The following is a 27,469-nucleotide window of genomic DNA, read 5'->3' on the forward strand; positions in this document are numbered from 1 at the left end:
ATTATGAAGTAAGATGAAAAAAAACAGTCACAGAGGAAACGTTCACGTGAGTAGTCTTAAAGGTGCCTTTACCTTTCCTTCATCAGAGAGCAGTCTAAAAAAAAATTAAGAATCGGAGACGTCTTTGCGAGGTGCACCTTGTGTGGTCAAGATTTCCGACATAAAAGTATTACTGCTTCCAAATCACTAACTTGCAAGTTACAGCTAAAAATCTGGTGCTGCACCAAACTGTTTTTCATTCCACTTTCCCACTTGAACTACCTTAAGTAGCATTCAACTAGAAAAAGTACACCAGCAAGCTGGTACATTCACAAAAAACTTCCAAGTATTAATGTAGTCTTCCAGATCTTCAAGTTACCGCTACTTCTACAGAAGTGGAAACACTCCCGGTAGCTTGTCTAGAGAACCAGAAATGTTTTCCAGGCCACTGTTCTTCCTCCCTTGCCACCTTTACATAGGAGCTCTGCTGCAATCTTTATTCCGCTCCTGCTGCTTTTTGTCACATCACGCTGCTGAGCATTGCACAGCTGCAAAAACCACCTGCTACTCCCACGTAGCTATTGTTTCTGCCACCTCCCTCAAAGCTCCTCATTCTTTCTGAAAAGGATTTGCTCCTTCTCCTACAGAAGTGATCCCCTCTGCCTTTTTGCAACACTGCAAATGGGAATCCCAGGTGGCTCCTGCTAATTATCCATGTGCCTTGGGAGTCTAATTCTTCCTAGTGTTAATATACCAATCTTTAGCCACAAAGTCACTTCATATGCTAATCAGAGACCAGCTGATCCCAAGCTAATACTTCATGTACTCAGGAGAACTGATCTGCTGGGAGTATTAATGATAGGACAGCAAGACGAGCTTTGGAAAATAGTTCCTGAAAGATACTGCATTACTCTCACTTCTAGTACAAGCCCATAATAAAAAATTTGCTCATGAACTTGGAGCTTGGGCATTACTCTCACTTGCTGAAGGCAGCCTATTCACAGACAAGAAAAGGCTAAAAAATTAGATTTTCCTTTTACGCTGTTAGAATCTAATTCAATAATTGTTAAGTCTTATATAACTTTTCATATAAAAGTTTTGGTGCTTATAGGATGCCTGAAACATCAGCTTCAATCAAAAATCAAAATCAGCATTTCTATGAATAGAAATATTCTATGAATTGAACAGTCTAGGCCACAATTCTGTGCTGTTGCTGAGAACAACGTACAATAACTTAGGAAATTTTGACTTTCCACTCACTCTCTTCATTCCTTACAATCTGCCATCCCTTCAGCCTGATCAAGCTCACCTGAAAACAACTGTGGCCAGCACAATGAAAAAGGCAGCACGCTATAGCATCGGGGGCTCATGAGGTCTTGAGCTGATATCGCTACCAAAAAGCGTATGTTTATGGTCAGAGTAGATTAGACAGTCTTGTCGAATGTCTCAAAATACAGAAACTCCTCTGCTAGGACATCAGAATATGAAATGCCCCACATAAACACCATACTATACGAGGATTTTTCATCATGGCTTCTTGCACGTAGATAGCTCCACGTTTCCACTTGTTTAACAGTGCATTCCAAGTCACTTTGAAGATGCTTATGTGCAACACTGGTAACAGCCCTTTGTTTATATCCCAAAAGGCAGGAATCAGCAGTTTCTATAGCCTGGAGCAGTGCCCAGTGTGAGTTTTCATTTGAAGAGCAATTTGCTCAATGGCAAAATAGTGATCCAAGCAGAGTTACCTACTCTATCTTCTTATAAGCTGGAAAAATAATTATGAGATCCAAACACATACCATGTTAAAAAAGAAATGAGCAAAATTTATGGGGTTAAGTTGGGTTTTTTTGTTGAGTTTTTGGTTTTTTAGGGTTTTTTGAGGATGTGAACAAGAAGTTCCTTCGTTAATACGTTTCAAATTGTCACATAAGTGGAAACATCATTTAATTTCACTAAATCAAAAGCTAGGAGTTTTGCACAGTATTTCCTCTAACAAGCTACCAGTTCAACCCTCTATTATAACATTCATTTCATGACTGAATTGTTCTTCAGATTTTATTTATGGTGCCAATAAAAAAAACAAAAGATCCTGCAGCTATGTAAAAGTTCAAACAGCTCAGAAAAAGTAGGCGACAAATCTAGCTGTTTGATAAGCATCATGAGATTGTTACAAATCTGGAATTAAAAAAAATCCCTTCATGTACAAAGGGGGTTCTGCCGTAGAGTAAAACATTCACCTAAATTAGAGTCATGCAAATAATTTAAGTGTAACAGGAAACTACAACAAAACATAGTTTACCACCTAAGTGTGTTCTAGATAGGAATAACATCAATTTTAATGTATTTTATTATTAGGGCTAAAAAAAATCATATGCAAGCCCTTCACATGTAAGTTCAGTATCTCCTTTCAAAGCCATGCCTGCCCACGTTTCAAAGTATCGTCTCACCTACTTCAGTTATAATATTAATACACTTGTCTTACAGAAATGCCGAAATAGGCATTGGCACAATAACCATTTCAGAAGGTCATCGCAGAGCAGTTAAACATGCTGTCTCCCAGCTGACATGAGTGTATCTCTGGAGGTAAGACAGAAAGCAGCAAACACCCCTGGCATTCCTCTTAAAAAAGCTTTGCAGAGAGCATTTTATACATAAAAGGCAGCTGGTTATGCTTCAACAGACTCTTTTGCAAACAGAACTGATCAACAGATGTGCAGTGCTTATAGATGGTTATCAACATAATCTTAATTTTCAGAAGCAATAAAACTGGACATCATGCCTATTCTCTGAGCCATTTACCTACCTCAGAAGATAAACTGGATTCACTAATATCTGCTATGGGATTGATAAAAACTTGATGTCAAAAGAACTGAGTATTAGAAAAGAGAGAGAAATGGGAATGTCCAGATAATTGCAGCATTTCAGTCTGCATATAGGCTCTTCACTGATCTGAAACTGCAAACAGACAAGTCAATGTGAGGAAAGTGAAGGGAAAAAGACTCTGAAGCAGATATAAATTTAGCAGCAGGTTAGATGGAGAGAAAAGGCTCAAGGACAATGGCAGGTCTTTTCTTCCTTCAGCTAAACCCCCAATGTATTTTTGTGAAAGCAAGCTAGCCTTTGGCTTTTAACTGTAGCCCAAAACTGCATTATGTCTCTTGGGTGCTTTGATTTTTTTTCTCTTTCTAAATCTCAGCACATAGACAGCTCCGGGGCTCAGTAGGAGAAATTATTAAAAGCATGCCTGCAGAAGTAAAGAGATCAGTCATTTCCCTTATCCCCTGTGTTTCATGAGCGCTCCCCCGCCCATGCAGCGTTGTATGAGATTTCATGCAACCAGACATGTCCTTTTCAAACAGACTGTAAAATTTAAAATCCTTTAACAGTAGGCATAGCATTCCTTCAGATTGTTAAGAGAAGCATAGAAATGTGCTTCAATTCTTCAGAAAGGTCACATTCACCTTCAGAATTCTATCAAATTTTTTTTTGCCCTGCACAGTTCCATTATCTTAAGTAATTTGTAACAGTCTTTACAAAACATACTGGAGTTTCGTAACACACAAAATCCCAGAGTGAACATGATGCAAGCAGTATTTGCCTAGTTATTTTTTCCTAGGCTGCTTGAAAGTCCAGATGTCTTTCCAACTGTCTTTCCTGTTCCACTATTGCAAATGCGTCCCTCCTTTAGGATTACCATTCTATATGCATTTTCAATTTACTCTGTGCTTCTCAGTCCACTTTTTCCCACTAAATACACACATAGTTTGGATTAAATATGACTTACTGTATTAGAAATATGACATTAGAAAGTTTTAGCAATTATGTTCAGTATATTTTGACAAAAGCAAATGTGCTGAAAGCATGATGCGTTCTCATAAAAATGTAGCTTAAAATTAGGAAAAACCCCTTTTTAAAACAGTTTCCTACTTCCAATGTCATTAGCTACATCCCCAACCTTGTACCTTCACCATTAAAATGTTACTGTGCATTTAACAGTATAGGAAAATGCCCAATAATCTTCATTAGTGCTTGTCAGGAAGCTGGTTTTAACCCCCTGCTCCCCCAACCTAAAGACAGCGGAAGAAAACTGGAAAATGCTGTTACCCAAATACTCTCCAGCCGTAAGCAGATATACCCGCACTTCAGAGAGCTCTTTGCTCCAGACTAACTCTAAATATTAAAGATTTGATATGCATTTCAAAACTGCTATTTGACACCCACTGGAGAACAAAATACATCTTTTCAGAGTCAATATGAAATTGAAAGGACCCTATTTGGAGTTCAGAACGTGAAGCAGAAAGCCACCTCTGTGCTTATTCTGTCTGCTAAAATCAGATTTACCAATAGACTGCTATAGTTCAGGATACGCCTCAACTACAGGTTTTCCTTCACACACCTGCATGGGATCTCTGATGAAGACTGAGTTAACATCACTGATTTCTGCTGAAGTTTTTTTTTGTCAATATGCTTTTAAAGAAAGTTCTGCTTTGTAGCTGTTACACAGATGAATCATCATGAGTACCTGAAGTGACAGAGCAAATATCCTTCTACAGTGAGAAAAATGTAGTGTAAGGTAAAACTTACTTTGTTATCCTAACAGTTAAGGAAATCCACTACAATTACCTCAAGGTAAAAATATTTATGGAAAAACACCACAGAATTTTGAACATACAAGTAGCTGAGAATCGACTTCGGAAAGGATTTCTAGAACTTACCTATGGTGCAGTTTGTGGTTATTTTTCTCCGCTTGGGGTTGTGTCGTAGCAATTCTAACTCTCGTTTGGTTGGCTCCCATGTTGAATACTTCTCTCCAATGCCTAAGCAGATGAAAAGAAAGTTTCAGGAAGTTGTTTAGTAAAAGCATTAAAAACTCTGTTCAAGTAAAAACATTCAACATGCTGTCCATTAAGTTAGATTCAATCTATGTAGAACTACAAGAGACTGACTTCTTTTTACCCCTCCCCCCAAAAAATACTGTTCAGAATGGTATCGGCCAATCTTCCAACAAGTAAGAATGAAAAGAAGAGAAAAGCACTTCTTTACTTATAAAGAATACCTAGCCAGATCAATTTTCCATTACTGGATTATAATCCTCTTTTCAGTTAAAAAGAAATTCCTGCACAAGAATAAATCCATTATTACTCAAAAATGCATTTCTTTGTGCTCAGAGGAGGTCAAATGACAGAACCACCACATGATTTTAGGAGAAGATACAGGACAACCAAGAAATCTCATTGCTGTACTTTGACAAGTTATTAAATAAATCAAAACCGATCCAACTTAATGGACAGATACAGGCTTAATCTTTACAGACAAACAGCAGAACTTTGGAATTCGATATACTAAACAGTTACTACATGTCTTAGGATATACCATTATAGAGTATGACCTCTCCTTATAACTACTGAGGTCGGACTGGATATCAGCAAATTCTAACACTTGAGATTCACTTTACTGACATACGTAACATTACCTAAAAATGCAATTAGTAATAGGTTTAAACATAACCCTTCCCCACCAACCAACCAAAACTCTCCAAATACCTTAAGCACCCTTTCTCATGAGCTGCAGCTAAAATCTGACATTATTCTCTCTAAACATCAACACCGTGTTTCCAGTACATTTCTTTTGTATAAAGGAAAGCATAGTAGAAATGAGTCAGGGAAGTAGTGTGGAGAATAGATCTAAGTAAGCACAGAGTTGTGTTCAGTGTAAATCTGATACAAGAAAAACACAACGGTGAAGACTCATGGGCTGACCAGTTAAGTACTGCTGTAGCATTCAAGGTAGCACAGAGAAATTACTATGCAAGGTCAATTATAGTGACTCACAAAACCATCTTGGCATTAAAAATAAAGAGTAAGATGACAAGCAATCTATTCTAAAACTGAGGATTAAAGTCAATTAAGAGTTATTTTTCACAGAATGCATGGAGCAGAAACAGTGCTGTGCTACAGAAAATAAATTATAAATCATACATATGAAAAGAAGGGAGTAGAAAATATAGCTAGAGGCTTACATATTCTGCATAATATACATTAAATTTTAATAGCTCTTTGATCTTCATTTTCAGAAATAGCTATGCTTGTCAGAAGCTACCCACCCAAAACCGTTCAATTTATAGTTACTACTGACCCTCCAGGTTCTAGTAATAAAAGGTCTCATTTTCAGATTCTTGAGGACTAGAAAATTCTTATTTACATGGATGCACCCATCTCTCACTTTATTTGATTCAACAATAGATTATGCAAGAAGCATAAGAAAGAATACCAGAATCATATAGTCCCTTTCATTTATCCAAGGTTCAGCATCAAGCTACACACCCAGGAAAACAGAAAAGGAAACTAATTACTGTGTAACAGATTGATGAGATAAAACAGCTGCAATGCTTTGAACACACTATACAGTACGCATAGCCAAACGAATGAAGCAACTTTAGAGACGCACATATGGACAGTTCACATATGACAGAACATTGGCTTGCAACAAGTTTTATATTAGATGGCTTCAGCAACCCTTCTTGTATTTGTAATACTCCCTTAGGAATTTGTTTAAATTGGTTTGTAAAAAAAAAAAGCTCAAAATAATTTTCAGCACTGCGTGAGTACCAGCTATTGCACTGGCCAGCTGTAAACTTGAACTCTTGCATTTGGGTTCACTGTAGTTTAAACATGGCCAAACACAGTTGGTATCATCTGACGATGGGATGAAATATCGTAAGAATAAAAAACTCCCAAACTTGGGTACATTTAAATCCTGGTTTAAATAAAATGTAACAAAAATCACACCTGGAAACACATGTGCGCTCAACTTTAGGCATGCAATAGTTCCACGTATGTCAGTGGGACTATTCATATATATATTTATATATATCTATATATAATTATATAGCTTAAATGCTTATAGAGGAAGCGGACCAAAGCATTTCACAAGAGCAAATCTTCAAGTAAAGTTAAACATGACACACTGGATGACTTTGCAGGATTCAGGGTGAATCAAATATTGTTCAATTAAAAAGAAATGAAACCAAACAGAAAACCATGTACAGTTAATGCCACAACAAACACAGAGCAAAACAGATGGAAAACTCTTACAGAAGCCTTTCATTAGAAAGGGCACAAGTTAAGTCAGAGACAGAAATTAAAAAGTGTTTTGTTCCAGCTATATTTTAAAATATTGATGTTTCATTACTCTTGAAAGTTTGGGGAAAAAAGAGAGAACCATTTATCAGGAATGGTTCAGTGTTTAAAATTAAAACAAAACAAAAAACAACAAAAAAAAAGGAAAAAGGTTTAATAAGAGGTTTAATAACACCCACAAACATGCCAAAAACTCCAATAAAAACTACCTTAAACAAAGATTTGCAAGACATGCACAGGTTACCATTTACAATTAAAGGAAAGTAGCATTATAGGAATGAAAATTCATCGTTTTAAAAATGATGCTATGAAATAGCCAGAGATTCAAGTCAGCATGTGAAATCTCCATCCAAGAATTAGTTTTATTAGGTCAAATACACAAATTGTTATTTTTCAGAGACTCTCTCAGGGACATATGGATGAGTGAAGGAAAAGGCAATGAAAGCTCTAGTTTATAAAAGTCACAATTTTGCAAGTAACCATTCATAAAGATTGCTTACTTTGCTATACTTCAGCAAATCCCCCTTTTCCCCTCCCAAAAATCCAAACATTAATTAGAATGAAAGGCTCCAGGTACTCTCACCTCCCTCATTATTAAAAAATATTCAATACCAGAGGGAAAAAAAAGAAGTGGTAGAGTTGCAACTTGTTCAGTGTTATATCATATAACCCTGAACTACAGCTGGATATGGGAACTCATCACACTAGGAGTTAATATTACAAGAGTATGAAATGAATCTCGTTATATTTGGGGGTTTTCTTAAAGTTTTTTTCCAGGCATCATGTTGTTATGTGAGCATCTATTAAAAGTATATACCAACACCTTTCAAGCACTGTGGATAGAAGTTTGAAAATGTACAACACCGACACTTCCATTTTTAAGTCAATCTCAGTTTTTGCAGACTGGATTCACTTCAGTTAAGTTGGCAACATTACTGGAGGTAAACTAACTTTGTGGTAGAAATATAAACCAAGACAGTGAGTTTGGGGTTTGTACTAATCTTGACATTCAGTTTGGAGGAAGAAGGTTCCCTCCTCTTTATACTTTATAATCTTTCCGATAACATGACTCGCTATAGGAAGGAGGGGCTGGATTGAAGCAATGGAGAAAGAAGGAAAAGACGACATAATTCTCCATTTTTTCTCCCATGTATATCTCTTTCTCATTCCTTAGACAAGTTTGCAGGGAAACACACATGGTTTCACGATGCAAAGCCATAAAACAGAAGCTCCTATGCCATGACTTTAAAGAAAAATGTCTATGCTTTGTACTCGTAATTTAAAGTGTATTGCTGTCTATTCCTTCATTTGGTATCTTCATTGGTCATTTGATTTGTTCTCTGGGGACAGAAGCTGCAATATGCGTATTCAAATATACATATATAAATGCGTATTTATATTTAATATGCCATTCATTAGTCAGTTAATCAGTACAGAGAAGGTTTTCTGACTGACAGCTCCTACTGGTGATTTTTCCCTTCGCTGCACAACTTTGTGGTCCAAGACGACAAGATGAACCACCTTGTAGCTGTAATTACCCCAGAATATTAGCTATAGCAGTCTGACGTCCACTGGAGGACAAACTGCCTGCATCCCAGTCTGGAAGGCAAAAATAGATCGTTTGCTAAGGACAACATAATTAAGAAATTGCCTCTGAATTTACATATTCAAAAGTAAGGAACTGGGTGGCCTTCCTCTTCTATAGCATCATGAAGAAGCGTTATGTTGTTGTAGTTGGTTAATTTGGGCACCAGATTAGAAAATTAGAAAGGTTTGAAGGAGTTTTCAGAAGACATGCATAGCCCAAATGAAAGGTTTAAAACCATGTTTCCATTTTGTCTTGCTTTGAAAACCAGTGCTTGGTGCTAAAGCATTTTAAGTTGTATTTTCTTGTTCTAGGACTCACTGGGAACCTCACTATCCTCCTTTCCTCTGACTCAACTCCCACAAAATGGGGAATAAGTAGAAAGTAGACTGGGATCTGTAATAGGAACTAAGTAAAAGCAGCTATGCTTTTGATACGCCATCAGAAAAGCTCTAGTTAATACGATGTTAGCTGCTATTTTTAAAATTGGAAATGAGGTTAAGAATGGTTTGAAGTCATATCAGCCCTGACTAAGGCTGTCACATTGAAACAGGATGCCATGGATTCTGTAAGAGACATTACTAGACAGAAGTCATCTGTCTTCAAATACAGACTTTCCCACTTTAAGAAAACATACCCCCTAGAGGCCGCTGGAAATGGAAGATGACAAGCTTTTATAACTGATGCTTAAAAACTACTCAGTTAAAGATTAATGCTGCTTCCTTTCCTTTCCAAAAAAGGAGAAAAGGTTTGTTTTGGAGTAGTTCTATCAAGGAAAGGGCACATGAAATCAAGTCTGCTGTAATTATTCAATCATTGGAACATATCCAAACAAGAGGAAAACAATTTGCACGATAAAACTGGCATTCTTAACTGTGATTCATGTCTAAAATGGCAGGATAATCAGCAAAGGGACGCTTGTTAGTGAAGTGCGTCGCCAGCCCACGCCTCTTACCTGTCATTGTACACTGGTAGTGAGAAACCACTGTTGGGGTGAAGGCTAAAAAAGAAAAAATTAGGGAAAGCAAACTGAATAAAACAAATGTGTGTACATTTATTTGTGTGTAAATATTTCTACATAGATATTGTGCGTGTACCATGAAAGCACAAGTGTGTAAGCAAGCTGGCACGTTCTATTAAAAAAAAAAAAAAATCACACACAAAGGTGGCATTTCATGTGAGGGGAACAGATTTATTGCCTCTATTACCTAAATTAGCCTAAAGGAGCAGACTGTTACATTTTCTACCTAATACAGATCTGACTTGGATATTATGCAAGTTTTGTAGGATTAATGTTAGACATTTTTATATTTTTTGCAATTAAAAATAAAGTAATTTTGCTACAACTAGGTGTGGCGCACATGTTAAACTAACAGTCTAACTTCTGGACAGTAACAGCTAGACATCTCTCCCAAGGCCTGCACTACTATCTCTAAAGAACACTTTCTTCCCCTTACTGTTTTTTGCCATTGACAAATGGGAGGGACAGGTATGATTAAAAACAGAAACAAGAAATTCAGGCAGGAAAACCAAACCTTGTAATTTCCAAGCTTTTCGTTGTTCTTCTTTGGCAATTTGTTCCATGTCTTTGTCGTATATGTAATCTTGACACATAAAGCAGTATATACCCCCATACAAAAGGTCTATGGCTGCAAAACAGAAGGGAAGTTGGGGAGGAAGAAAAAAAGATGTGAGTTCATAAACAAGAAGACATTTTAAAGCAGGCTTCCAAGTCAGGCACTCTTTCTTCTCAGCAGCCCACAAAAAGTAAAATCTGTACCTTAGAATCTAGAGGGGAAAAAAAGAGAAAAAAACAGGGAAATTTTTCCAGATACGGTACAAGTTATTCAATTCCTTCTGGCACAGCAAGAAAACTGTGCAAGACAACAAAGCATTAGCTGCCTTCGAGTTGTTTGTAATTCACAATATACCTGTTAAGACATAAGTAACCAAAAGGCATAATTACAGTGACTAAAACACATGCAGAACTAGTACTGTAAGATTTGATATGTAAGTTGGAATTGTATTTTTCTAAGACTTCAGTAATTTCTATTCAAAACCATTAAAATAATTAGAATGCATCTATCCAAATGACAGTTCAAACAGAAGACAGCACTGAAAGCTCAACGATACTCGTCCAGAGGAATGGTTTTCTGGATTAGTTTATTCCACAGGTTACACATCTTTCAATTTCTCATTTCACACACCCTTTTAGAATGGACATATGAACGCTGACCAATGTTAAAAATATTTTTCTTACACAACCCTGAACAAAAGAAAGCCAAGAAATGAAATAAATCGACTAACTGGGAAATGACATTTTGCTTCAACATATACTGAGGAAGAAGTAAGTGCAAATTAATCATAGCAAATTGCCGATTTTCAGTACATAGATATGGAAAAAAGCCACGATCAAAGGAAAGTAAAAAAAAAAATTCTTAGCCAGCTACTAAAAGACAATCTGCATCTAGCAGACAGCTGAGAAACACATCACCATGCTCCCTCAAGAGTGTATCCTCCATTTATTTTATTTCCAAATTCTTTTTATTTCCAGATAAATAACATCATTTAAAAAATCTCACTACAGTTTTAAACAAAGGAAACCATTACCATATTAGGTGGCTTGCAAGAAACAGCACTGAATTACTCTGAAGCCCTAAATAAGCCAAATGGCACGCAGCAGGAATTCTGCAGTGGGTCTCATCAGGCAAACAGAGGTGAAGTCTTTGTGCTTTCCCATTAGCGGGCCAGCGGCTTTGGGGAGCTTGGTATGGTTTCTTTCAAACCACATCTCATCCATCCTTCACAGCCTCTACCCCTCTCCTTTAGTCCTGTACGCCCATTTTTTTCCCCTCCTCTTTCAAAATTACTTCTTAAATGATTATATCAAATTGTTTGTTACTTCTCCTATTTTGTAATAAAGGAAACAATTACTTTAAATAAGTTTGCATAATGTCTATTGGCTGTCATCTTCCTTACGTGCTTCGTTATTTTATTCTTTTGTCTATTTGGATGACAATCAGTTTGCGGAAAAGGATAAGGACTGCTTGCATTACCTCACGTAATGTCTAAACACCAGACATTCACCCTGGGGCCCAGAGGACTTAAACCCCTTTAGCAAAATACCACAAAAGGGGATAAGAATCTTAGCTGCAGTGGAGCTCAGTAACAACACACTATCGGGGAGGGGGTGGGGGGTTGAGGATTCACAATTAAGCTACAGAGTTGTGTACTATTTACTCCATTATGTAGTGCATTACCAATTATCAACAGTTTTCAACAAAGAATTGGTGAAAATCCAAACTATTGATCTCAAAACACAAAGACAAATATCGCTCTCCATATATTTTTTTTAAAAATCCCACAAACAGCCCCCCTCCCCTTCAAATAACAGAACAGGGATAACAGAATATTAAATAAAGTATTAGTGCTCACAGAGTTCTATTTCAATCTATCATCAGAATGGGTAGGCATACATTGTGCTCAGAGGATTCCTCACTTTTCTCAACTTTCTGGATTTACAAGCGTAAGCGATGAAGTATAGATGTCAAGATCATGACCAACAAGAGACCACCTTACAGAAACCACTTGTTCAGAGCAGAATGAATTTCTGGTTTAAAGAATTAGAAAGTTTAACAGAAACACTGGCATAGTAAAAGCCGTAATTGTCCAGTGCCTGATTAAGGACTCTTGAGAAAATGTCCTCTCTCCAGCATACTTATGTGAACAATACAGTTGTATATATGCCAACACTTTCAATGTCATTAAAAAGACTGCAATAGGTTTTGGACAAATTACCTCAAGCACCAGTGACAAGGCGGCCGTACAGGCCTGGTTACAGCACAAAGGGAGGGCAGGAGTTTCTCATGAAAGCCAAAACACGGCTGCTCAGTTTCAGCATCCTAGGAAGAGAGTCCACTAGTAAAGTTCCTAAGTTAATTATGTCAAATTAGTATCATTTGAGTTTGTTTAAAAAAACTAAATTGCTGAAGCTCTACCCCAAATACCCCCTGACTAGAAAATTCAGTAAAAACCACTACAACAGTGAAGTATGAGAATGTACATGTAACAAATATCATCATTTGTATTAATATTTGGTATTGCAAATCCAACCGAAACAGGCTTCAAATTCATAAAAAGTTTGGGAATGACTAACCAAGAAATGATGCCAAGATGTTTCAGATTAATCCACTGATGCCCCACATTCCTCACAATAAACATCCCTTTTACAAGGCTACTCCAGAATGGCTCCTACTCCTACCTTCCAGTATCAGCTTTTCCTAACGCTACCACCACCCCTCTTGGGAGGGGACAGGGTGTGAAATCATTCTATTTTAATTCAGTTTTATCTTAATGCAAGTATAGAATTGATTACACTGGAAAAATAAAATATACATTCAGTAGAAATATACTTTTTTCTTTCATAGGGAAGAACCAGAAGAAATTTAAAATAATCATAATGTCATTTTACTACATTTAATCAATCTAGTTTCCTGTTTCAGAAATGCAAAATACCTACTTGTGGATCACAGGCAAAGTAATTTAAGAATTTAAAAACTTCTTGGAATGTAGTATTTTGCTTTGCTTTTATACCTTCTATGCTGACAACAGGCTACCATTATTTTAAAGACAGATCTCCTTGTACCCCTTCATAGACAAAATTCTAAATGGCTGCAACAAGAGAGAGAAAGTCAAAAGATATCTCATTTTTCATTTAAAAATAAAGCTATCAGCCTGGAGAAGCAATAAGGCATCACAGAAGATCATGCAGGAATGAGAGCAACTTTATCTGCTGGTACAACTGACAGTAAGTTTTGAAAGACAACAGCTCAGGGGGGAAAGTTTAATTGTAGGCAGCAAAAGGTCTTCAAACTCTCCATCTGGAAGCCAAGTAAAGTGTTTTGTTTAAGCCTGAGTGCTTTACTTTGCCAAATATATCCACTAACATCCTTGTGAAAACGTTGAGACCAGAGATGATGGGAACATAACAACGATATGTTAAAAAAGCAGGGAAACGTGCCACGTCCAGGCTGCACGAGTGCACATCTCGTCTCATGCAGTTAAACTTGTATGTTCAGTTTTTGCAAGACCCAGGTGAACAGAACTAACGTTGCTGAGTTGGAAATGGGATGCTTCACCATAATATGCGACAGCCTTCCATCAGATATGACCTATTTGTGAATCATGCTTTGGAATCATCTTCCTTGGAACACCGGTTGCATTCAAGTACAACAAAACATACAGCAACACAGAATTCAGGCCAATTTTTACCTGTATTGAAATTAATTCCACTGTGAATTTCTGTGACTCAATCTTGGCATGTTAAGAAACCAAAAATCAACACACACTCACATTCTATGCAAGTCACCTACATTTTGTTCAGCTTCTGTACCAAAGGAGACTAAATTGGTAATTCTTTTACACAGTATTCAAAGTCAACATGCTAAGCTAATTCATACTCCCTAATTTCTCACATTAAGTGTTAATCATTAAACCAGTTTCAGACAATAGTCTCAAGTCCACAAGAAGTGATTTTTCTAAACTTCAGCCAGCTCTCCACTTGTTCTTCTATGTGATATATGAGCACAAAACAAGTATCTGATTGCATTCTTCCTGTTTTCCTGGCACCTAGAAACTGCATCGCAGATCAGAATTCCTGAACTGATATTATGTTTACTGATATGAGTAAGAAAACCTTACTAATCTCAAGGAGGTGGGGGGAGGGGGGAGAATGCCAAAACACACTAGCAGACTCACCCAAGACATTGATCAACTCAAGTATTTGAATTTTTGCCAGAAACTAGTAAGCAGTCACATTAAAGACTATTCACACTTTTCCCTTATCCTTTCAGTCTCCATCAAGGTGATCACAGCCTTATCAACTCTACAAGTCACAAAACAAGTATACATTGTTTTTATTTATATCCATAAATAAAAATAAAAGGCTAGCCCTGCTAAACGGTGCTCCAAGCTAGCTTCCACTGAAGTCACTGAGAATTGCAGGTACTTACTTGTGGGGTGGGGGATTACGGGGTAGAACCCTAAACTTCCTCTTGTTGCCAAAAACGCAGCATAGATATTCAATCTTTTAATACACATTAAAAAACATGGCTACAGTTAAGCATTATCCTTCCCTCCCACAGTCATTATTTAAGAGAAATGGTATATTCTTCTCCTAATATTTGAGATAAATCCATTCTACTCTAAGTACTTATTTTTCTTCTTTTTAAACTAGCACCCAAAAGATAAGTGTTTTTGTAGGCTGTGCTCCGAAGTCTCCAAGATGCCTACTGGCCCCATATGAATTTAGAATTTTAATGTTTAAAGGGACTGATTTGCCTGCAATCCAAACAGGGTAAGTACCCAATACAATGCTGCAAACCAATTGAAACTAGGACCCAGATGTCCAACCTCTACACTGTACACTTCCCTCTGCGATGGTTTAGAGTACATCAAATGCGAATTCAAGCCAGGAAAGATGAGATGTTCAGGAGAAAGAAAAGTGTTCTGGTATCCCTGTGGAATCTAGATACCAAAAATGTTCTTAAATGTTAATTTAGAGGCATCAGACTGTCAAAACATTTTATGTTAATTAATTATGAGCAGAATATTAACTTCAGCTCCTTGACTTCATTCAGAAATACATATATCGCACATGCTACTTATACATGTGTGCATGTACCCAGTATACTACACAGGAGCACATAGCACGCCTATTCTTAAGTGCCCTGCACTTCCTATTATAAAAGATGTTTTGCCTTTTGTCAGTCTTCTCCCTGCCCTTCTCTGACCCTACAAACTTCAACAGTTCCCTTGTTTGTAGCAAACCTTTGAAAAGTGACAAAGATTAAATTCTCCTGGCTAAAGGACCTTTTCTTGATCCCACAAAAATATTATTCAGGTTTAAAGGAGAGAAATTGTTAAACACTACTTTATCTTGCTGCTTTTTTCAGAAATTTGGGGGCAGAATCCCCAAATTACAGCCACCAAGTTTTGTGTTGCTCCATATGACATGATGCAAACTGCTTATATTCACGTATATATATTCTCATTTGATCATCAGTGGGGACTTACCTCAAAGTACTATTTTCAATAAAAGCAGTAGTGAGATCCAGAACTGCACAGAAGTTAGTAGTTGGGTCTGAGGGAAGCAGAGGCCCACAGAGTTGGCAGTACAAAGGTAAATTCATGAGACTGGCTTTCTGAGGACTAATAATACTCCAGGTGTACAGAGGCCTCTTCAGGAGTCATTTCTGACACTAAGAGGAGCTTTTGAGAGACCGCTTGCAGGAGCTCCAAACTACCTACACTTACCAGAGCAGGTCCTAGCAGAAGACAATTGTGATTAACAAATGCCTGCTGCCTTCTTAGGAGTTCAGCCTGGCTCAAAGTTTGAGCTAAGCTATAGGAATGCCTTGCTGGAATATGCATCACAGAAGCAAATGAGAATTTGCCTGCAATACTATTTTTAGTGGCTATGAGGAACATTGGAGGTTCAAAGCCATACCCTATGGCTGACCTGCATATCCAAAACACTTCCTTCCTCCTCCTCTGCTTCCAATCAATGACCCCCTGGTTGACATGACAAGGATATTATTATGTTGAAGTACAAAGAGTTTGTACTTTCTATTATCAAATTTTGTCTCACTTTTATTCCTGTAGTCAATGAGGTTATTTAATTCTTATCACAGCTCTACCTAGCCCTCCTCAGTATAAGCAATACCTATGAACTTTGGGACCATCATCAATTTCATACATAAATATAATTCCTTCTCTTCAATTACTAGAAAATAGCAGTAAACCAGGACTGGTTCTGCTAGTAAAGTCTGCATGTCCTACACATTCTGCTTTCAGTTTATTCATCATCAGTCTCCCTTTATCCAGCCTCATACACACCACAATTCTTATATTAATCCCTGTCACTTCTACCTCAAGTAATAATCTCCAAGGGGGCAAAATGTGAAATTCTTCCCTTGATCTAGACAAATTAGATCCAGTGTATTTCCTTTTTCTAAGAAAGGCAGTTATATTATCAAAAAGACATACTAGTCTGACACAATCCATCTCTGACAAAACTATAAAACACTGCATCCTGTTTTCCATTTGCCTTCATCTCAACAGACTTTTCTGAACACTCACACCAAGCAAAACATTAGAACAGAATTCAAACCAAGACACTGCTAAAATGCCCAGATGACCTTTTCTACCCCTTTCTGAGCCTACGCGCAAAAGGAAAAAAACCAAAACTGCTACTCTAGCACTGCAATACACTGTGCTGGGAACAGCTTGAATTGCCCCTTCCACATAGAGTACGATGAAAGTCTTAACTGTTTTCTTTACAAGAGAACTCTACTTCACTGCCACCATGCAGAATGAACACTACAGTCAACACCTTCCAACTCAAATGAAAATTAAATAACTTTTACTGTCATTCCTTTACGTAAGTGTTCTCTTTCTACATATTAAATTTCGACAGACAGGTATGTATTAACAGCAGTAACCAGATTTTTTCCTTTGACTGACTTCAAGTATAGAAACCAGCTTTTTGTCATGTTTCCTCTGAATCAGATGAAAAAAATGCCGTTATTTGTTTTCTAGGGGAAGTAGGAGCTTTTTGAATTCTACCAAAAAATCCTCAACTTAATCTATGAGCATTACTCTTATGCTCACCCACCCAGTTCCTCTCACCACAAATGTATTTATTGGACTGAACCTTACATGAGCATATACTTAGACAAAATAGTTCCTCAACAAACAGTTTGTGATATAATAAATAATGAATGTACTCTAACAGGACTAATTCTGAAATAAACTGTTTGCCAGTCTCCTTAGAAATTGAACAGTACTTCAATCTTCCAGCCATTTTTTGTTTAGTCTTTTAACTACTGAGCCTCAGTCCTGCTATTTCACCTACCTCTACTCTTTAACTCTAGAATAGGGTCTTAGAGCAGACCAAGACTTCAACCAAAAGCTGTATTATATGCTGTTTCATACTACTCATATGTTAAGAGTGCATCTGTAACAGATAGAAGCACAGCATGGAAATGCAAGAGTTGGCTCCTTACCAAGGAGTTTAAATAGGTCTACACAGAGCTTTGATGCCATAATTTAACTAATCTAACTCTGAAGGTTATCTGTAATGGACTTTCCTAAGCCTGTAACAATGATTCTTCTTGCAGCTAGGTAAAAACACTGGCATTTTTATAAATATATATAAACTATATATAAAAAAATATATATATAAAAAAGTATGTGGGGGAAAACTCTCCACCTAGGTTACATAAGTAACCTCCATTCTCAAAATCCTCAATTTTGTTTTCTCACATGATAAACCCCCCTAATAAGTTTTAATCATTACGGAATAAAAAGAGAAGATATTCACTCAGAGAATATTAAAACTTCATTTGTTATCTGCCTAGGATCTTCAGTCCCAACCAGGAAACTGATAAAAGAATCACTACTACAGCTTCAAGATGAACTCTCTCCACAGCACCAACCTCTTCTCTTTTAGAGCAAGAGTTCACAATTTCCTGCTACTCTGGGACTAAGCCACTATGTATTTTCCTTCCTTGAGCAACTGTAGAAAGGTTAAGGAAAGGACCATCAGTTTTTACAAGGACGGCAACCACCAGTAGATTCCCCACGTGATGGAACGTGATTTGGATTACATAGGAAGATGACAAAGCATGGTGATGACACACGTTCTATTTAGAATAATCAAATCTGAAGCTTGCCAAAAGCTCCAGCAGGATTTCATGATATTGAGTAAACAGGCAATACCACCAAGACTGAAACTCTAATCACTACCAATAACGTAGCAGCCGAGTAACAGTTACCACTCAGGAAAGAAGTTTTGGAGTCACGGAGTATAACTCCCAAATACCATCAGCTCAATGTTGAACAGCATATCAAGAAACACAAAACAGAAGTCATGGAAGTATTAACTAAGAATACATGTCATTAGTATGGTAAACTGCATTAATCCAAAGAGCTGTCACCACGGATGGACACATTAGAACTAAATAGAAGTATGATGAGGATGTTGAGAATCATACAACAGTTTCAATAAGAAAAGCTAAAAATAGTTCGGGATTCTATAGGTTGGGAAAAGGAAATATCTGACAAGATCAAAAAGATCAAGAATCCCAGAAGATATCAATAAGGACCTTTTACTCACCATTTCTCAACTCCTCACAAAAAAAATACAGAGCAAAGTTACAAGATCCATTATAAAGCAAACCAGAAAGACACATGCATTTTTCACATAGCTCAGAAAACCGTAGAACTCGCTGCCTTTGCACGTTGAAGGTGCCAGAAAGGAACCAGGCTTTAACACTGGACAGGCTACTGGAACACAAGCACCTAGAAGCAGTCTCCTGTTCAGAAAGTTTTTGAAGAGCTGAGAAGTAGAAAAAGGGAGAGCAGAACAAGGGGAAAAAATGCTTAACAACTATACTGCTGTCTATTCTCTAAGCTACCTCTGTTGACCACCACCAGGTAGAAGGCTGGATACGTATGAAACGGCTTCAGCGAGTACAACCACGTCAAAGCAGCTAAACATGTTTTATGAAATTGGAGAAGAGCAAAAAGGAAAAATTTAAGGATTCTGTATTATTAAAATTGCAACAGCAGAAACTATTTCTTGAAGTAACAGCATCCACAGACTAAGATACCACTTTCCTTAGGCTGCTGGATTTCAGATCTGTACTGTCTATAGTCAGATGTCTATTACAGTGACTTTGAGTAAGTACCTTACAATTCTCACCGAGGGTATGGACAGACAGTCCTGCCTTATCTGCCCCTGACAACTCTGCATACTACATATTGTGACACAGATGATCTCTCAGCACTCCTAGGACATACCCATAGGGGTTTGTAACTGACACCTTTTTTGTATTTGGGGGGGGGATAAGGGATGCCTATACAGCAAGAAACCAACACTGAAACAGAACAGGAAAAGGCTACTCTGAATTATTCCAAGTCTTCAAAGTCGTGGAACAGCCAGTCTTACCTACCTCTTCCTAAAGGTTTTCACACCTGCATAAAAATTTTACGTTGTATTAACAATTCCCAACCCAGCCCGCCATGGTGATTGACTAATAGACTGTGCAATGCAGAGAGTAAAAAAAGCAGCTCATATAGCCGGATCTTACTTACCCATCACCCACATCCACAGCTCAAGGAATATATTAAAATAAGTACAGTATTATTAATATACACTGAATAAGCAAGCAGATGCAAGAGCACAGGTATCAGTATAATGTCAGAGTGTGTCTAATTTATATTGCTCAGGGAAGCAGAGATAACAAGGGATGTATTTTAAGAATACTCTGGACTACGATCCTGAAGTCTCCTGAAACATATAGCAGTTAGCTGCAAAAACATCCCTTCCAGTGCTCAGACAGCTGTTACAACTGAAATCTATGATATTTCTTAGAACTGTGATTAAGTGTGCAGTTCCTGCTAGTCTCCATGGAGACTGACGTTGGCTCAGCAAAAAGTCACCAAGTGTTTTAAAATAATTCCCGTTCGTTTTGAAATTTCAAAGCACTTAACTAGTTTTTGCCTATCAGATATTATTTCCCCAATGAAAATTGCAGCAGTAAAAGCAACCAAAAGCATTACCAAAACTACAAAAATATTTTTACAGTTCATTTCACATGCAGCTGGAAATAAACCACCAAAACATACATTAAAAAAAAACAGAGAGAGAAAAGGAATCTCCAAAACTAGAAATCAAGCATGCAGTTGTACAATCTTCACATTATGCATATTTGTGCACTGAGTACATTATACGTAGCTGCAAAAGAATCCTTTTTGTGATGATACAATACTGTATTCTGTACTTTGGCTTGTATAATTAACTCAAGCCCTTTTTATCTAAAGGCTATTCCTTTTGGGAAGTACCTTATCTGACACATTCTTAATTGGCTAGTACCATGACAACAACTACAACAGTCTTCAAGCAAGACTGCATCTTCAAAGAACCTCCCTCCTCTGCCCAGTTTTGTTTCTCCTTTAAGGAAACAGAAGACATTTCACTACAGCAGACAGCAGCAAATTCTACCTTGCACAAAAATTTACTTGAAGAATTTAGGCTTCCCAAATACGCAGATAAACAGCACCTCACAACTTGTGCAATTACAAAGCTCTTATTAAAAAGGTTCTCCAAAAATATGGTAAGTTTAGTGGTAAAAATATTACGGTGTTTACACAGTATCCACAGATAAACAGGCAAATACCGTCTACAGTAATTTAGCACTGTATTTTTTTTAACCCTTAAACCTGGCCATAAACTTATATTTGTACCAAAGCTTTTATATACATATATATATACACACACACATATACATATATATACACACACGCTTTACCAGAAATCTCTAGATAGATTTTACCTAGACTAATTTGTACTTTTGCGTTGGTAAATATTCCCAAGTAATTTCACCTAATGAACTGACTTCAACAGCTCTTTGAAATTACACCCTGTAAAAAGCAATAAAAATAAATGTCATACAGGGTAAGTGTCATACAGGGTAGGTATGGGTGTTTTTTTCAGTTTTCAAAGAACAGTTGAGGTTGGCAGGCACCTCCAGAGGTCACCTTGTCCAACACTCCCTGCAGCCTGCAGGGCCACCTACAGCAGGCTGCCCAGGACCACGTTCAGACAGTTTTGAATATATCTGAGGATACTCCACAACTCCTCAGGGCAACCTGTTCCACTCCTCAGTCACTCTCACAGTAAAAATGTGTTCCCTGATGATCAGGCAGAACCTCCTGTGTTTCATTTTGTGCTCACTGCCTCTTGTACAGTCACTGGACACCACTGAAAAGAGCCTGGCTCCATGTTTTTTACCAATTCTTTCAGATATTTGTACAAACCTGTGAGATCCCCTGGAGCCATCTCTCCTGTAAGCTAAACAGTCACAGTGCTCTCAGCCTTTCCTCATCAGAGGTGTTCCAGTACCTCCACCATCTTTGTGGCCTCTTGCTAGACTTTCTCCAGTAGCTTCACTCTCTCTTACTGGGTAGCCCAGAACTAGACACAGGATTCCAGATGAGGCCTTATCAGCACTTAATTTCAGACGTCTTCACATACTAGTACATTTCTCTCCCCCCCCCCCCCGCCCCGAACTTATCATTTAAAGTACAGCTATCTGTGCTTCAGTTTGTACTGAATATTGCTGCCTACCTTGACATCAAGAATTATGATCATGTCACTCTCAAAGGCTAGCAACTTCATAAACATTATGGATATTCAGTACTATGGTTCCAGTATTCTAATTTTCAAGGCATTTACAAGCTTAAGCTATACCGATATGGATCCTAACTTTTTTTCATTCTTGACACATATGGAGGAAGAAGTATAACAATTTGCTGCTTTAAATAATCTTTTCCATAAATAGTAAACTTACACACCAGTTTCTTAAGCACAGGAGTACAGAGCACTGTTGGCTTTCTGGAGCATCTTAGTTTTCATAGAAAATAAAAGAGTTTGTTCCATAAGCACTTCGGATAAATTATATGAGAATGGTAGCCACACTGGTCAAGAGAAAAAACTATACCATGAAATAATGCCTTTTTTCCTCTTTCTTATGTCAATCCACCAAGAATGTATTTTCATTTGAAGAAAAATTAAGTGTGCTGTACACCAAGCAAAATTGTATACATCCACTTTGACACAACTGGAATTTTAATATAAAATTACTAGGATTTTGCATTATACCTCTAAATATTCTAAACTATAAGCAATAAATAATTTAAACCAAAACTGAATGCTTTTGGTTTTAAACATTATGTAGCACCAAAGCTGACAGAATAAAAGAACTTGCTGGCATTTTACCAACATTTGAGGCAGTTGAGGGAAAGGTACTCCATATCAGTTAAACTGTTTTCTTAAGAGTATTGACCACACTGCAAACAAGAAGCCAAAACAGGAAAAAACCCCACCACCCTCAAAAAAACCAAAACAAACAAAAAACCCCAACCCCAAACCCCCAAAACAACCCCCAAAACACCCAAATTTGAAAAGTTTGAATAATTCTGACTGCTACTTGATTAGTCAACTTTGTGATAGGAATGATGGTTTCTTCCTTAGCAAGAACAAAAAAGTGAGCATGATCTCCTGAGAAAACTTCACTAAGTGCTCTAGGTCAAGGCACTAAACCCACCATTTTTCACACTTAAAAAAAATATCTCTGTGTACAAGCACTTTTATTATTTTTCCCTATATGTGACACTAATTCATAAGTACTAAGATACTAAACGGCCAATAATAATTCAAAACTGAAGTTGTGAAAAAAACCTTATCTGTAATGCAGAAGAAGCTTAAGCACCAAGTTTAAGATAACACCACTAAACTAACCCAAAACACAAATAAAATTTATCTCCCTGTCCAATGAGGTCGCCACAATAAAACAGGACCTTAATTGGCCTGGAATTGACAGGGATAATGCAGCGAGTTAAAAAGCACCAGTGAGTGTATCAGGATGACAGCTTACCTAAATTGTGTCGCTTTGTCTTTGCGTGCTCGTGAATATGTTTCTTTGTAAAACAGCCAAAGAAGACACAGTAGAGGCAAGAGTGGAGTCTGTTCAGGTGGGCACCACACATATGACAAATGCACGACTTTGCCTGAAATAGAGAAACGGACACAGAATATGACTGACAGAAACATACCTCCAAGTCCACTAAACAGGTGTAGTTCCAACTTGATAGCTTTCCCTTTTACTCGGTGCCTTTTGAATGCTGCAAAGCAGCAGGGGAAACAGTTCTGCCCCCACGTGACAAAACCAACAATTAGACAAATTAATAGAGAAAACCTCTTCCATTTGTCCAAAATATTTTCAAGTCTTGATCAGGAGCAGGTCTCATGTAAGAGCAGACGATAGTCAACTCATTTACAACTCTCAGCCTGTAGTATGATGAACGTTTCAAGCAGGGGTAAGCAGGCACTGCTGCTAAAATATACAAACGGTCCTACCATACCCTCACTCTACCTGGGTATTTCTGTTCCCGTACCAACCACAGACCAGCAGAATGACCTGCACAGCCATGTGCAAGCCAGGAGAAAGATGTGTGTGAAATGAACCTGCCACTCCCCCCACATTAACCTGTATCAGCTCCTCCATCCAGCTCACTGAGCCACATAAACATTCATTGCTGGTGCAAAACCTTCGGGCATTATGACTAGCGCAGCACGGGCTTAACGTTACAGCAGCACAGATGCTGATGACCAGGAGAGCGAGGTCTCAATGCATCTGTTCTTGCTCAGTTCTTCAGAGCTGCTCCCCACTCACAGTCTACCTTGAAGCTGTGGGCTTTGTTGCTCAACTGCCCCTTTGCTGAGCTGGTTCAGCTTGCCAACCTGGAAGCTGAAGCTAGACTAAAACTAATCTTTTGTCAGGTTAGTAAGTTTGGGGGGATGAGGAGGAGATGGAGTAGACTCAGATGAACATCAGCACTCAGAGAAAGCGGATGACGAGCAGGGAGGTAAAAGGGGTGAAGAGGCAGTTTTGGGTGGTGGGACCCCAGCATGAACTCTGCTTTTTCACAGCACTGAGCTCCGCAATCCACTCAAAAGCTGTAATACAACTTGAACATCAAAACGCTTGTGGGTATATGGCATTTCATTTCTCTGCTGGGAGATCTGGTCAGATTCATTCATGAGACTTCTTTATACCAGCCCATGAAATAGTGGTGCAACATGAAATCCATAACAGTCAAAGAGTTACAGAAGGCACTTTTGCCACTCTCCAATTGGCTTTGAACCAAGTGTGGAAAGCGATGTACTGACTATTCCCTGGAGCAACCCAGAATGGGGAGGTATGTGATGAAAGTTACCATGATTCATTGGAAATTAATAAGCACATAAGCCTGACATGACAACAATACATCTTAACAAGCAGGCCTGCAGAAAAAAAAAAAAAAAGGGCAATTACAAGGTTAAGTAGACTTTTTGACTCTCAATCACATCTGAAGCACTCTTTAAGCCAACAACATCCAAAACTTTCTCTTAGCATTAAACTCAGGTACTTCAACAAATCTTTCAAAAAATTACTCTGTCTAGAAAGAGACTTAAGAGAATTTGAGGGATAAATCTTTTGCTCAACAACAGCAAAAACAATTCAAGTCCAATACCATCTGACTGGAAGTTACAGACAGGAGACATTCCTCACAGAAATTCACTTTTCATCTCAGACAACAGCAGTTGCCTTCAGACACAGGTTTAAGAGTAACAACTTCTCTAACAGCTCAGACCTACAGAAATCACTTAGAGGTACACCTCATTTTACAGACTAATCTGAAAATACTACTCCTTTGCTTGTCAATATAGAAGCACCTTTTTCTCTCCATATTAAAAAAAAAAGAATCGGAATTATAAAATACTAAGCTATCATCTAACCCAGGCAGTGCATTTCATCAAAAATAACCCCCAAAGTTCTTCAGTAATATTTGTCCAGTCTGCCACAATTTAAAATTAGTGCTGAATAGATGATGCACAAGCTTGTTCTTTTAGTCTGGCATTTTTCTTTCAGAATACTTATGGTTGTTAAAAAAATAAATCAACAGAGAAGCTTACAGTATGCTGCACCCTGTAATTAATTTTCAAGCTTCTACAAAGTAAGACTTAAATCCTGAATCTCACATGTTGTATATTCAAAGTTCTCCTAAGTTCTTCTGTTAGATGAAAATAGATTGGTTGAATCAAACTCCACACACCTACAAAAAGAAGTATTTTAAAGTAGTACCAAAAAAATTCACCACCACCACCAGCAAACTTCCATCTTTACAAAAATACTGCAGAACTGTCAAACTGTTGCCTAATGGTTGCTCTTTGGCTGCAATAGCTAAATAGGATCAGCCTATCTGTTAAGACTGCTGCTATGACAACAACTCTAGCAACCACCTCTTTTACTTAGCCAGCTAAAAATAAATTTTAGCATTAAATGTATTGTAAACAGATGACATAAGCATGTAAAACTCAATCATTTTAGGTTAAACACAGAAAATTCATACCCTAAGAGTTTTTATTTCAATGAAAATTAACAGAAATCAAAGAACGTAAAAAAAAAAGTGTTAAGTTAAAAGAGAAGTTCAATCTCTTATTTAAAGGAAGCTATTCATCCATACCCTGTACTTGTTTAGTAGATTAATCTTTGTTCAAGATGGTTTTTTCTAAAATTGTAAGAAAACAAGGTTAAAAGACAAAGTGAAGAAAAATCAATATCAAAAACCATAGTGGCTATTCTTAACTAGATTAGCTGTCTCCTTTTCATCTGTCTGTGCTTTTAAACAATTTGCTAAGTTAAAACAAAGCTGCCACCCTCCCACCCCACCCCAAATAATCAAATTACTTTGCTTCATAACACTCCCACCCCTGCTCACATCTCTTGAGGCTACAGTCTAAGACAAAAGAGAATACTGCAAATGAGTAATCAAAATCAGTCTGATCCACAAAGTCACAAGCATGCTTTAAAACACAACTTTTTTTAAAAGCAAGTTAGGTCTTGTTTATGGTCCAGATGCTTTAGGGAAGTCAACCAGCATTTCGGCTGCAGAATCAACCTGTCCCTTCTCCTTTTCTCTGATATGTCCTCCTAGATACAAGAGCACTCCTTCCTTAGCCTAAGACATACATGTAGAGTCTTCCCCTTCCTCCAGACCCTCTCCTGTTATTATTCTGCTCCCTGTCATTCTAGTCTGTTCCCTACTTGCTTCTTTCCTCTATTCTCCTCACCCTCCAGTACTCCACTCTCCATCTTTAACCCTATTCTCTCCCCATACACTTGGTCCCTCACATCCCCAGCCAGTCTTCCTTCAGTCCATAGTGAACCTCTGTCTATTCCCTTTAATTTTGCTTTGATATTCTAACGAAGTGCACACAGAAACCAGAAGAGGCCCTGAGAATTTTCTTTCTGGAAAAAAGAAATTATAATCCGTTTTTTAAGTGATAGAAAACTGGAAAGAACGGTCCTGCACAATGTAAAGTGTATGCACACACACACATAGAATAACCGACAGCATTTCAACAAGTCTGCAGGAGCAAGCAACATTAGATATCCCAATTCTCTCTTCAGTGGTTTTTCCTCTACTGATCTCCTTTATTGCTACTAAGACAGTGGTAACGCACATGCCCAGATCCTCACTGATGGTTCTGTACCTTCTTTAAAGGAGGTTTAAACAGCCCAGCAGACGAGGATGTAAAACTAGTGCATGACGCGCAAAAGGGAACTGGTTGTAATCAGCTGTAACACAGGTCAATAGAGTCCCACCTCTAAAAGGCTATCTGTTCTTGATATTGTTAATAGCTATGATATGAAGTGAGTTAGAAAGAAAGCAGCATGCATCAGTAGGTTAAATAAGCTAGACTGCTGACACTTCAAGTCTTCCCAAATCGTCTGAACAGCTTATTACTAGTTTACCATCCTACCATCAAAACAGCGGTGGAGAAAATGAATGCATCCAGCTGGTGATGTTTCACCCCAGCAGTTCTCTGTCCCACAATTCCCCTTCCTGCTCTCCTTCCCTGGGCCAGCTCAGGCTCCACCTAAAGCGAAAAGGTCACACTGGGCACGTAGCACCAGTTGTTCTAAAACCCTACAAACCTGTTTCAACTTCACATAATATTGGCTCATCAAGGAATGGCAGTTTCAAGTGGCAAAGCAAACTGTGCAGAAAAAGCAAGAGGTAGACAATAGACCTTACCTACTGCAAACCATGCTTCTGTATTTCCAGCTATTTCAGAAATAGCTTTAGAAGC

The 27,469-nt window shown here is 37.8% G+C and overlaps 1 protein-coding gene across 6 annotated transcripts in view; it reads right to left on the reverse strand.

Moving 5' to 3' along the window:
* Positions 1-27,469, reverse strand: part of USP22 (ubiquitin specific peptidase 22) — a 112,079-nt gene that overhangs the window by 47,142 nt on the left and 37,468 nt on the right. For 3 of the 6 annotated variants that reach the window (XM_075768095.1, XM_075768098.1, XM_075768097.1), the window contains 4 exons: positions 23,208-23,340; positions 10,242-10,355; positions 9,662-9,706; positions 4,698-4,799 (listed from right to left, as the gene is read on the reverse strand). In XM_075768095.1, the coding sequence (XP_075624210.1) occupies positions 4,698-4,799; positions 9,662-9,706; positions 10,242-10,355; positions 23,208-23,340 (394 nt within the window). The remainder of the gene's footprint in view (positions 1-4,697; positions 4,800-9,661; positions 9,707-10,241; positions 10,356-23,207; positions 23,341-27,469) is intronic. The other 3 variants (XM_075768096.1, XM_075768094.1, XM_075768099.1) reach the window with 2 other exon arrangements.

Source organism: Balearica regulorum, chromosome 15, assembly GCF_011004875.1.
Source record: "Balearica regulorum gibbericeps isolate bBalReg1 chromosome 15, bBalReg1.pri, whole genome shotgun sequence".
Taxonomy (NCBI): domain Eukaryota; kingdom Metazoa; phylum Chordata; class Aves; order Gruiformes; family Gruidae; genus Balearica; species Balearica regulorum.